The 13,715-nt window shown below is 38.0% G+C and overlaps 1 protein-coding gene across 1 annotated transcript in view; it reads left to right on the forward strand.

Annotated features, from left to right (window-relative positions):
- The window catches only part of LOC117712965 (cytosolic beta-glucosidase), a 128,139-nt gene extending 114,655 nt beyond the window's left edge, over window positions 1-13,484 (forward strand). The window contains exon 5 of the mRNA XM_076937731.1: window positions 12,657-13,484. Coding sequence (XP_076793846.1) covers window positions 12,657-12,859 — 203 coding nt within the window. The 3' untranslated portion in view covers window positions 12,860-13,484. The remainder of the gene's footprint in view (window positions 1-12,656) is intronic.
- The last annotated feature ends 231 nt before the right edge of the window (window positions 13,485-13,715 follow it).

Genomic DNA, 13,715 nt, shown 5'->3' on the forward strand with positions numbered 1-13,715 from the left:
TTAGGGGACTGATGTTCCAAGGTATTGGTCTACTTCCATCTATGTTGTGCTCTGCATACCATTTGGCACTGTACTTCCACAGTAGCTTGGATTCTTTATGACTCTTTCAGTCCTTGTGCTTCAGACATGTAACTTTCCATGTCCTTCTTGGTGTAGATCATAGGCTGTGGAGTTGGAGCCTCAGCTTCAATTGTTAGGATTTTGTCAGCCTCACGTTCACATTTCTTTTGTTTGTTTTTGTTTTGGCTATTTTTTTTTATTGGTCTTAGTCTCTTAAGTCTCTTAACAGCCATGATTTCAATTATCATCTCTGTGTGAAAATTCTAAAATTAAAATCAGCATCTCCGATGGTTCCTTGATCTTATATTTGGATGTCAAGGAAAGCACTGTAAGGTCATTATAACCAAGCGTCACCCTGTCTTCCCTGCTTCTCTGCCAAAACTTGTCTCTGCCCAGTATTTCCTAATCCAGAGATTGACACAATTATCAGTGAAGTTGTTCTCTGTTTTTATATGTCTTATATCACAAACTGTCAGCATGCTGGTAAATCTTGTTGCTTTAATTTGAGTACATATCAAACCAATTCACGTCTCTCTGTTTTTACTTACATCCCTTTTGTTGTCCCCATCTGACTGACTATCATCACCTCTGCCAGTTTACTCCAACTTTGTTCTTGCCAGTTCATTTCATCCATGCCCAGATATGTTCTTCACATGCTCAGATATATTCTTCACAGTGGTCACAGTAAGCTTTTAGATGTGCAAATTATATAAAATTACTCCCCTTCTTAAAATTCTTCAATGATTTCTATCACTGTTGGAGTAGAGCTAAGAAAAATCGTTACAGTTTTGATAAGGAACTAGTCTTGGGTCTTCCTTGTGATAGTTCCCTGCTATTCTTTTTGATGCTGTTGAATCAATCCCTCTTTTAATCTTTCTCACAGGGGCTCTCCCATATCTGAGTTTTCACATGCGCTATTCTTTCTGTTGTATTGCTCTTGTCTTTGTTCATCCAGAATGGTGAATACCTGTCACGTCATCTGGCTGCCCAACATTGGTTGAATGCACTTGCTCCATTCAAGAGACATCCAGACTTCTCTCCAAGAGAAGAAGAGTTTTATCCCTCCAAGGTGCAGGCTGAGAAATCTCTTGTTTCATTGGGCCAAAGTGTTATGTGATCTACCAGTTGGATTCAGTCATGTAAGAGTTTAATTCAAAGGTGAACAACTGGATAAAGGTAGAGTCCTTTATGTTGGTAAGGATGGAAGCAGAGTCCCAGCTCTTGACAGTGGTAGTGGCTGTAAGCTCTAGCCTCTAATAGAGCATAAGGTGGCTGATGAGGTAGAAAGAAAGTTAGTATTTTGGAAGCAATAGAACCGGTGGCACTCCATTTCTATTGGGCCATTAACAGCTGAGGTGGTCTCTGTTTAGTTAACTGGCTCCACAGTATATATTTGAGCACTGCAGCCTATTTTCCTGTGCATCCCCTTTTACTCTCCATCAGTATATAAACCTCCATCAGTTTTTAAAACTTCTGTTGCTGTTACGTAGTACCTGACAAAAATAAACTTAAGGGAAGAAGGATTTATTTTGGCTCACAGTTGGATGGGATATAAATTCATCATGGTGACAGAAAGCCCATGGTGGCTAGAGATTAATTGAATCTCAATATATCAGGGAGCGTAAGTACAGAAAGTGGGTGGGACGAAAAACTTGAAAGCCCACTCCTACTTCCTCCAGGTAGCTCCATCTTCTAAATCACCAAGGACACCAGTCTGTGTGGGGAACATTTCACATTCAAATAATAACAACTGGTGCAATCAGTCAAAGTCAGATTCTGTTAAGAAAAAAATTACGGTGGCTGAGGGCACTATATAACTCCAACTCATTGTTGGATCTATGGGCTCTATTTCATTAAACAAAGTGGTCCATTAGCTGTGCCCCATATGTTCTGATTAAAGTAGATCTTCTAATTATGCAGTCTCCACATGTAGGATTTGCTGCTGTTGCCCTCTTGAGTTCCTGTCTCAACTCACTTCCTTGCTGCACGAATCTTACCAAAGTTACTTAACCTTCCTGGACATCAGGACCCTTTCTGTAAAATAGAGATGATGATAATATCTACTAGGTTCATTGAAGCAAAGAAAGGACTTGATGCATGATGAACTTTTGATGTGGTATTCAAATACTCAGTAAATGTTATAGCTGTTTCCTATGCCCCCTCTACTTTTCAGAGACTATGGTTAAATGCACATGTGGTAATAATTTGATGACTACTTGCCTCACAAATAGGCTGCAATTGTGATTTAAATAAAAGAGTATAAAATATCACCATATACTCTGTTCCTTGCTTTTTGCTTGAAACACACTTATTTCATAAACATAGGCTAGGTGTTGCCCATCTGTCCTAGAAATGTCTACATAGGATACTCCTAATCCTTCCATTATTCTCTCAACTAGGGGAGCTGCAGTACCGCCCAGTATTCTGGAAACATCACTCAAAGTTCCATATCAGTACTGACTTCTTCTCCTGACCCACAGCTGACCCATTCCCACAGAGCATAACCCTGTCCCAGATGCTGTGCTTTCCCTTGGCACCCAATTTCACTGCTTCTCAGCACTGAGCACTTTGTGCTGACTCTACGTCCTCTGAAAGCTGTTGGAAACCAGATGGAGGAAGAGATGGAACAGATTTTCACTCCTCACCCTCCCAGACTTGGAGAGCAATAAAAGCCACAATTACAACCACTAAGTAGTATGTGCTAGGCTTTACTAGGGACTGAGCATTCTTCCCAGAGCTATCTGTATTAATTTATTTAATGCTCACCATTAGCCTATGAAGATATGCTAATATCTCCATTTTACAGGAAAGGAAAAAAAATCTCAGAGGAAAAGAAGTCAGGGAAAAGGTTAGAGAAAGGGATGGGGTGAAAGAATGAGCCGTTTTGATGAAACTCAGGCTGGGAAGAACATTGGTTTCTGTAATAGCAACTCCTTGACCAGAAGAGAAGTAACTGCATAATTAATACAGATTGAGAAATTGTGGAAGGGGATACAGACATATACCTAGTCTCAGATTAACTTTACAATTATGAATTTTTATATGATCCCATGATCCCTTTCAATTGCTTGCTATTTGCAGCATACCCCCTCCCCAAGTGTAATAGAAAGAGTAGGAATACTAGGTAATTAAGAAGTCTGTGGAGCTCATTTCTGGCTAATTGGCATTTTCCTATAAAATATTTAAAAATTAACTCTCATATTCAAAGAGTCTCTTTTCAGAGAGTTATGATCATGTGGCACTTTTTACCATGAATTTCCATCTGCAGGTGGGGTCTCCTATGTTGAGGTGATTTGAGTATTTTCCCAGATGCTGTCCAGGTACACATGTTAAACTGGGGAGAGGGGAGGAGAGTCTTGTTGTGTAGCTTTCTTTGTTTAGATCATCCCAATGTCTTTTTTTATTATTTTTTTTTCCGAAAAAAAGGAAACAGCCAGTGTGCCAGGTCTCCTGCAGATGCTATCCAGCTAACGCTCTTCTCCAATTGTAATGAACTTGTACTGTTCAACCAAACTCACAGAATCACATTTTCAAAGTTAGTGTGTGGGCAATTGCCAGAAAATCGGCTTCAAACTGTGTCCCCAGAAGGCTTTCTCTCTCTCTGGCTTTGACAGCCTTTGAGAGAGATACTTGTAAGCCCCCAGCAAGACCAGGTGGGTGGTTTGGGACTCTGAGCCCAGTTGGCAACCATTCTGAAAGCGTTTCCTGTGGCTATGCTAGCAAATTACCATAGACCTGGTGACTTAAAGACAACAGAAATATATCCTCTCACAGTTCTAAAAGCCAGAATTCCAAAATTAAAGTTTCAGCAGTATCAGAATTCCCTTTCAGAGGTTAGGGAAGAGAATTTGCTCTGTGATTGTCAATGGGCTTCTGGTAGCTGCTAGCAATCGTTGGTATTTCTGGGCTTGTGAATATTTTACTTCAACTTCCACCTTTCTCTGCATCTACTTCCTGGTGTTGCTTCCTCCTTTATCTTCTGCTACAAGGACGTTTGACATTCAGGGCTCACTATTATCCAGGACCATTATCTTGAGATTCATAATTATACTTTCCAAGATTTCTTTTTCCAGATTATATCACATGCATAGCTTTGGCTCCCCCTTTATAGGTTCCTACATAGTGACTGGGAATATTTCTTTTGATTGAATGAAAATGAAGGTAGATGTCAACTGAACAGTAGGCTGAAATGTATTCAGCTACAACTGAGTATTTAGCATCTCTATGGTCTTTCAGTGGTGATTTATGTTTTGAAGGAGTTACCTTGTTGAGATTACTCTTCTTTTAGCCTTTTTTCTTTTTCCTTAGGTGGAGTCTTTCATACATCCAGGCTTCAAGCATTCTAACATACATATGTTACTAAGGTATATACTAACAACACTGTAGTAGATACTGGTACATGTCATCAACTGGCGAGTCTGGTTAGATATAACAATCACCCAGTATGGTGATCATTAATCTTTATTCTCTCTGTCTCTCTGTCTCTGTCTCTCTCTCTCCCCCTCCCCCTTTCTCTCCTCTTCTCTCCTCTTCTCTTCTCTCTTCTCCTCTCCTAGTTATCTTTTTTTTTTCCAGTATTATTTTAAAGAATGCCTATAGAAGGGAAAACTCCAGAAATTCAGTATCTTCTGAGTGTTACGCTGGTGTTCATGGTCTTTCATGACTTTTACAACAAACTTGGAAGTAAATTTCAGAGTCTCCACTGGCGTATGAGAAATGAGTTTCCTTTCAACTAGCAATGTGTCTCTTACTCAGATAATATACTTCAGCCTACTAAAAGCTTCCAACGTTGTTTTTCTGCCTTCATCTCAGGAAATCTGGCTATTGTGTATTCTGATGGCACTTCTAACAACTGAGATCTTTGTGAGTTTGTGTATGTTACCAATTGGTTTCTTTTTCTTAGTTATTTTCTATACCTGTCTGACCATATTTGATTATTGAGTATGATTACATTTAAATATTTATAATAGCAATTAGACATTTGGGATACCGGTGGCACCATTTAAAAGCATTTGAGTGTGCATCTGTGATGTGCTTGGGATACTGTCAGTGTAGATTCACATATGAGTCAGATTTAATTTTTAATGAATAATTAGGAACTGTATTTCAAAATAACTAGTTTAAGTCCTGTCCTGTCACTGTAATCCCTAATAATGGGCGTCTTACTTAGGTTTCTATTGCTGAGAAGAGGCACCATGACCACGGCAGCTATTATAAAGGAAAATATTTAACTGAGGTTGGCTTCAGAGTTCAAGGTTTAATCCATTATCATCATGGCAGGAAGCATGGTGGCATGGGGGCAGACATGGTGACGGAAAGGAGCTGAGAGTTCTGGATCAACAGGCGGCAGGAAGAGTAGAGTGGGTGAGCCAGTTGACATAACTTGACTTCCTGAAACCTCAAAGCCAGTGACATACTACCTCCAATAAGGCCACGCTTATCCCAACAAGGCCACACATCATAATCCTTTCAAATAATGTCACTCCTTATGATTCTACGGGGGCCATTTTCATTCAAACTACCACACAGGAGTCATAGTTTTCTATGTGAGGTTGCATGCTAGGCTGACTCCAGCTCTTCAGAAAACACAATGGAATAATTTTTCAGATTTCCTAACACTGAGTCTTTCTATTAGATAAAAGTACCTGCCAGATATTAGGATGGTGATTCCTACTTGTTTATTGTTTCCATTTGTTTGGAATATTTAAGGTGCATTTTGTTTCTTCATCTACTTAGCTGGTCCGTGTCTTTTGATTTGAGGTTGAGGCCACTAATATTTAGAATTATCATTGAAAGCCATTTGTAGATTCCAGTCCTTTTGATTATTTTCTGGTGTATTTTCTTAGTTGTAGCAGGTTTTTTGTTAAACTATAGCTTCATTTGTTTTTGTTCAAGAGTCTCTTGGCCATGCTTACTTCTATCTTCAGTTTAAAGTATCTTCCAGTGTTCTGCTTAGTGGGTTTTTGTGTGTGTGTGTGTGTGTGTGTGTGTGTGTGTGTGTGTGTGTTTGATTTCTTTGTTTGTGTTTGGATCATGCAAAATTTATTTTTCTCTTTCAACTATGGCAGATATTTTTGCTGCATACACTATTCTAGCTTGGCCATCATTGTCTTTTACATTTTGGAATACTTTGTTCCAGACTCTTGTGGCTTTCAGGGTTTCCACTGAAAAATTTCCTTTGTGTGTGACTCATATTTTTCCCTTTGGCACCTGTAAATATTTCACATTGTTCTATATATATAGTTATATATAGTGTTTTAAGTATAATATGTCATGGGGTGTTCTTTGCTTGGTTGTATCTGGTTATTGTTTGCTTCTTGTATTGGTATGAGTGTGTCTTCCATTAGTTTGGGAAGCTTTCCTTTATAATCTCGGTGAAAACTAGTCTATGGCATTTGTTTTGGATTATTCTCTCATCTATTCTTATAATTCAAACATTTGATATTTTGATGGTTTCCCATATTTATTGTATGTCTCTTTTCTGTGCTTTAATTTCTTTCATTTTTAAAATTTGCTTTCTTTGCTTAGTTCAGCATTGCTTGCTTCCTCTATTTTATCATTTATTATTTATCATTCATAATTGAATTCTGATATTCTATCTTCTTCTGGATTCTTTCTACTTGTAAGGCTTTCCCCTGAGTTTTCTAATGGGGATACTAGATTTTTTTGGATTCTATCTTCATTACAGTTTACAGTAATTTTCTTTATTAACTAAGTTTTCAAGTCCTTTCAATTATCTTTTGAAATTTCTTTCAGCTATGTATATGTATTTTCTTAGACACCACTGAAGCAATTCGTGTTATGATCTTGGAGTTTAGCAAAGTGTTTGCTAATGCCTTTCTCAAATTCTTCCTTAAATCTTCCATACAACCCAGCTATATCACTCCTTGGCATATTCCCAAAGAACTGAGCCTCCTACTTTTTGAATACCTGTTCAGCAATGTTCATTGCTGCCCTACTCAAAATAGCCAGGAAATCAAAACAACTCAAATGCCCTTCAAAAGACGAATGTATAATGAAAATGTGGTACATATACACAATGAAATTCTATCCAGCTTTAAAGAAAAAATGAAATTTAAGTAAATGGATAGGCATATAAAAAGATTATACTGAATGAGGTAACCCAGAGCCGAAAAACAAACAAATGCTGTATGTTCTTTCTAATATGTGGTTCTCAGCCCCTAATCCTCAGATGTGAGTAGCCACAGAAAACAGCAAGGTATAAAGGGACCATTGCTGAGGTTGAGGGCTTCAGATAGGAATAACAGGATATAGGTTTTATGAAGCAATAAATAGAAAATTTAGGACGGGTCTTTGTGCATTCTGTTTTTATTCTGTTTCAACTTGACACAACCCGAGTTACTGAGAGGAGGCCTCCTAAATTGAGAAAATGCCTCTATATGATTGGGTTACAGACCAACTTATGTTTATTTTCTAAATTAGTGACTAATATAAGGAGAGACCATCCTGTTGTGGGTGGTACCACCTCGGGACTGATGGTCCTACGTTCTATAAAAAAGCAGGCTAGGCAAGCAATGAGAAGCAATCCAGTAAGTAGCACTCCTTCATAGACCCTGCATCAGCTTCTACCTCCAGAGTTGGTTTCTCCTGGTTTATGTTTTTACCTTGGCATCCTTTACTGGACTGTAACTTTGGGAAAGCAAACAAAATCAACTCCCCAAGTTTCTTTTGGTCAAGGTGTTTCATCACAGCAATAGAGATTTAACTAAGACAGACTCCAACTATGGAAGAAGGAAAGGTACACTTATCTTCAGGACTTATTACCAATGTTTATAATGTAGTTAGGGATTATGTTGGTTCAGTAAAGTGTCAGTTGTATGTTCTCCACCCAGATCCATGACTACAGTAGCCATGGGAAGTTGACTAGGTTTGCAGTAGCAGACTTTCCTTTTCTCTTATTGATCAGGCCTTAAGACCAATTAAAGAACTGTTTTTATGTCAAAAGAATGCATGCTGTTACATTCTCAGAGTTATTGTGCCATGCTGGTTTTTGTGACAGTTCATAGGCATTCTAACTAGGTAAGAATTATTATTTTCTTCCCTCTCTTGGAAGCTTTCATGGCACCTTCTGGTACCATGAAAGCTAGTCCTCTGTGAGAAGGCTTTCAGGTTAGGTTCAGCTCAGATTCTCTAACCACTGTGTCTGAACTCTACGTTGTCTGTAACAATGAGAACTTACTTTCTACTCATTGTGGTGGTACTCAGTAGCCTATAAAGTATGGGGAGTCTCTTGAAAAGCCCTGATGAGAAACTGAAAAGATGCCTTCTCATGCCTGGTGCTGAGATTTTTGTTAGATAGTCTGTGGATATCAGGAGGGAGCATTGTCAGCCCAGATAGGAAAATTTCATATAAAATATATCTGTTTGTACATACAGAATTATATATATTATTAATAATTTTGGGTAATAATGATTTTTTTTTTGTAAATTTTTCAGACACCCTTACGGTTATCTTACCCACTTCCTACATTCTTCTGCTTGTCCTCCGCTGTGATTCAAGCACCCTATTTTCCCCTCAGATCATTTGTACTATACTATCATCCACTCAGTTCTCTCTGACTTTCCTGGCTTCTGAAGTTACTCCTGGTTATATGCTCACATCTGAAGACTTGGGCAAGGGACTGAACATGGATGAGAGAGAATATGATATGTCTGTCTTTCTGCATCAGGGTTACCTCACTTGATATCATCTTTTGTAGGTCAATTCATTTACTTGAAATTTTCATTTTTTTCATAAATGAATAACATTGTTCCATTATGTGTATTTACTACATTTTTGTTATCCCCTTATCAGCTGAAGGACATCTCGGTTGCTTCCTAGTGGTCATGGCTGAACAAGTATGTGAGGGTTATTTGGCTTAAAGTTTGCCTTCATTCTTTTTAACTTGGCTCTTTTTCTGGACAAAGTATATATAGTATACATAGACATACACACACACAAAAACCATACATACACAAACACACACAATATATATGGAGAGAGAGAGAGAGAGAGAGAGAGAGAGAGAGAGAGAGAGAGAGAGAGAGATTGATTTTGAATGCACAATTTTGCAGAGTACAGTGCTAATGTGGTCTTCTTATAGCTATAAGAACTTAACTGGAAGCAAGCCGTAAAACTTTCATCCCTGTATCTTTCCATAGTCATGTAGTCCCACATTACACTCTGACTTTACAATGGGTACCATTTTTATCCTTGTGTGCTGTGTAGCTGTCCAAACTCCTATTGGTCTTGTTGACTTTGCCTCCAACTCTGGTTAAAGAAAGAAAGAAAGAAAATTCTCAGAAGTGCTTTTTTCCGCTGCCAAGATCTGGGACCTCATAAATCATGGAGACAAGAAATGTGATGATGGTCTCTTTCCGTTCCCAAGGAGATTGGAAGAAGAGAGGCGTGCAGGTTCTGGTGTGGTTTTGTAATTTTTCCCGGTGATGGCCTGGTGAGAAGGATTCCAGCAGGCTAGCTCCTGAACCTAACTAGGTAATTCTCCACTCGAGTGTTCCTGCAGTGAAAATGCAGAGACATCTACCAGTGTCACCCGGGCAGTTTAGTGCTTGCTGCTGCACTCCTGGCAGTTAACAATGAAATTGTCAAGACTTCTTTTTGTTCCCTTCCAAGCAGGCAGGGCCTCATTTTTATCCCCTGGGTTAGCACATGAATCAGCCCTTCTGTATATGATCAATGGGACTGTGCGTGTTTGCAGAAACAGTCTGGCTTTGTACCTGACAGGCTTTCTTGTTGGACAGTAGTACTTCTACAAGTGGGAAAAAAAAAAAAACATGCATGTTCTCAGGTAGCCCCAGGCTGAATTACCAAGCAAAGGAGATTGAGATTGCTGTTTTCTATAAGAGTAGTGGGCTTTCATAGCTTTGAGTCAGAGATGTCTCATTTTGTACAGTTGGATTCTTAAAAAAATTAAAAGAAAGGGTATTTTCCAGATTATACTTGGCAAATAACAACAGATCAGAGATCTTAATTCTTAATTCTTAAGAATGGCTTAATTCTTGCACTACACTATTTATAAAAACACTTGAATCAAAACACTTAGCTTGTCTCTTTGCTCAACTGTACCTAAGGTTACACATCACCTAGCCTGTCAGGGATATTTTGTCTGTGTAATATCTGACTCCATAAGTAAATTTCTTAAGAGTTAGAGACCTACAGATATAAAGTAAAGAAGGAACACAGTGTTTCTTAATAAACTTGGATAAATACAGACTGATACCAAAGAAAAATGAGAGTAGAGCTGCATTTGATTAATATTTAGCTATAGGACTCATTGTTGGTGAAAAAATTTCCCAATGCAATTAAAATCTGAGTCATTATATGAATGTTCATTTTCTTCTTGATTATTGAGGGATGTGGCCATCTTGTTAAGCAAACCAGCCTTTCCTCATGATTTCCACATGGAGAAATGGACCTTAGTAGATCACTGACCAAGTTTGCTTACTGTGATTTTCAAACATAAAGTACTCCAGGGAAGAGTCATACAATTTCAGAATTCTGAGAAACTTAAAATAGTAATTAAAAATATAAACTCAATTCTCCATCTCAAACAATACAAATCACTGTGAAGTGTTTTAGAGATTTCTCCATACTTTGGTCTCCAAGTATAAAGAGAAATGATAAGCTTAGAGAATTCGCATAAGAAATTATATAGAGGTGAGTAGGACAACCAGGGCTGCACAGACCAACCCTGTCTTGAGAAACCAAAACAAACAAACAAACAAACAAACAAAAAACAAAAACAAAAAAAAAAGAAAGAAATTATATAGAGAACATTCTACTAATTTATATGTATAGTTTTTGGACCAAATGACCAATGTTTCCACAATTTCTATTATGTCACTCTACCACTTTCCCCTCCTAACTCAATATTTATTTATTTATTTATTTATTTATTTATTTAATGTACATAGGTGTTTCGCCTGCATGTATGTCTGTGTGAGGATGTCAAATCCTGAAGTTACAGACAGCTTTGAGCTGTCTTGTGGGCTTTAGGAATTGTATCTGAGTCCTCTGGAAGAACATTCAGTGCGCTTAATTGCTAAGCCATCTGTTCAGTTCCATCAATATTCTATATTTTAAGCCACTGAGTTCATTTAATGCTGCCTGTATGTGAGCAGTTGTAGGACTCCTACTGGAGCATGGATAGAGATTCAGAGGCCACATACCTGAAGAAAACTAACACTTTCTCCTAGAAACTATTAATTGCAAATAGCTCTTCAGCTAGGGGTGGTATATCACGAGCCTCTCTCCCCATTCCATGATGAGATTTTTGTCTAGCTTGATGTTGTGCAAGTCTTGAGTATATAGTCATATATTTGGTTCTTAAAGTTCTCAGGCACCCCGAGTCTAGATGGAAATTAATGTGGATTTGAGTCTCTCTAAAATTAATGTGGATGTCTTAGCTCTCAATGTGATGGCACTATGAGATGGGGACCTTGGGATATGATTAGGTAAAGAAGAAGTCATCATCAGTGGAGTTAGTGACCATATATGAAGAGACAGATTGCCTTTCCTGCCAGATGAAGATACAGCAAGAAGGTGTCATAATAAACCTTGATATAGAGCCCTACAACATGCTGAGATGGCCCACTACCTTGATTTAGGATGTCTTACTTCTTTGAACTATAAAAGATGATTGACCATTGTTTATAATCTAGCCTGTCTTTGGTATTGTGCTACAGTGATCAATTAACAGGGGTTGCTATGGCATTTTTAAGCTTTCCATACTTGGCTGTGGACATGCTAGAGCTGTGTACTCATGTTTTTCAGTTTGGCATTTGTGATGTTATAGCTATAAGACAGTTTGCTCATGAGAATATAAGGGACAGGGACATTTTCAGATTTCCAGGACATGCTACTGTCTTCTTGTCCAACTGACCAATGGCTTTGCCCAGCTTTTAGAGGCTATACTCTGACAGTGACTCTCTTTGTAACTGAATACACTTTTGGGTACTAAGACGGTGTGTGTGTGTGTTTGTGTGTGTGTGTGTGTGTGTGTGTTGGAAAAAGCACTGGAAAAACTACATTAAAAGAAGTAACAAATGTCAAAATGACTGATCACATTATTAGAATAATAAGTAAACTCTTTTAGTTTTTGGATAATGTCCAAGATCATCTGCAGTTCATTAAGTAAAATAAACATGCCTTGAACCTATATCCATCCTCCTTTGTGAGACTTTCAAGTACTGGGCTTTTGGGCATTCTGTCACCCATGCCTGTCCATGACTTAATTTCTGAACTGAAGCTCCTGCTCAGGTTAAGCAGAAAACTGGAAAGAGGGATTATTTTAAGTGACAAAAATTCTTTTATGCTCTGACATGGGACCCAATGAAGGTACATTCTGTGGAATAACTAAATCAAGCTAGTTAACACATGCATTAGGTCCCATGTTATCTTTATTTTATTTCAGAGTAGTGTCTCTATGTTTAAAAACGATAAAGAAGAATTTTGTCTGTTCCCGCTGAGATGCCTACCAGAGCAGGTGAAAGAGGCACTCAGCAACTTTTTTTTTTTTTTTTTTTTCTCAGAACTTTCCCAGAAATTCTAATGTCTCTTTTAAAAAACGTTTCAGCTATCCATATTGATGAAGTCAATCTTCAAGTATACTGTGCATGGTCACTTCTGGATAACTTTGAGTGGAACAATGGATACAGCAGACGGTTTGGCCTCTTCCATGTTGATTTTGAAGATCCTGCTAGACCTCGAGTTCCATACAGATCAGCCAAGGAATATGCCAAGGTCATCAGAAACAATGGCCTGGAAGGCACTATGTAGGGAAAGCAGTTGGGAAATATCCCCTCTGTGCTTGAAGGACTGAGGGATGCTTTGGTCATATTGTCTTAGACAGCCTCAAGTTGCCTCTGTTCTCAATTATCTATGATTATAAAGCCTGAAACCTAGGACTACATCTGGTGAGAAGCTCTACATGCTAACTGCATTGTATCAGAAAGCTTCTTAGATAATAAAATAGAGAGTCACAGAAATTGATTTTCATTAACATTTTTTAGATTGATTTGAAAACTTCAGTCTAAACTCTTAGAACAATTTCCTGGATAAGTAATGGTGAGTTTATAAAGATAATACACTGTTGATTTGCAACTCTAACAACAGAAATCTTAGAAGTGTAGATTACTGTTACGAGGGTAGATGTGTGCACCTGCTTACTTTGGTACATAGCTATTTTTGCTCAGGAGAAGATCTCTGTTAGTGTTTGATCCATAAAATTTCCAGTATTAATCTAGCACAAAATAGCAAAGCCGACAGCCAGAATATGCATTCTGTACAACAGAAGAACTGATAATATATTTAATGAAATTTATATGTTAATATGTTTATGATATACTTTGTCAATGATTGGTTAAATGATCTTTTGTTTACTGAATTTTGGAAAATAATAAAAATTAAAATGAATTAAGCTTTGAAGGGAAGGAAGATATTTTTCTTTGCTTTGTTTTGTTTACCAGCATCAGGGATGGAACGCAATGCCTTGTGTCTGTTAGGCAAGCACTCTACCACTGATCGACACCCACAACTCCAGAAGTGTTGGTGTTGATATTTAACAAAGTCCCAGATTCTTGTTACACAGTAACAGAAACTTCAAAACAAAGTGAGAAACAGGGAGTGATCTTCA

Source organism: Arvicanthis niloticus, chromosome 7, assembly GCF_011762505.2.
Source record: "Arvicanthis niloticus isolate mArvNil1 chromosome 7, mArvNil1.pat.X, whole genome shotgun sequence".
In the NCBI taxonomy this organism is placed as follows: domain Eukaryota; kingdom Metazoa; phylum Chordata; class Mammalia; order Rodentia; family Muridae; genus Arvicanthis; species Arvicanthis niloticus.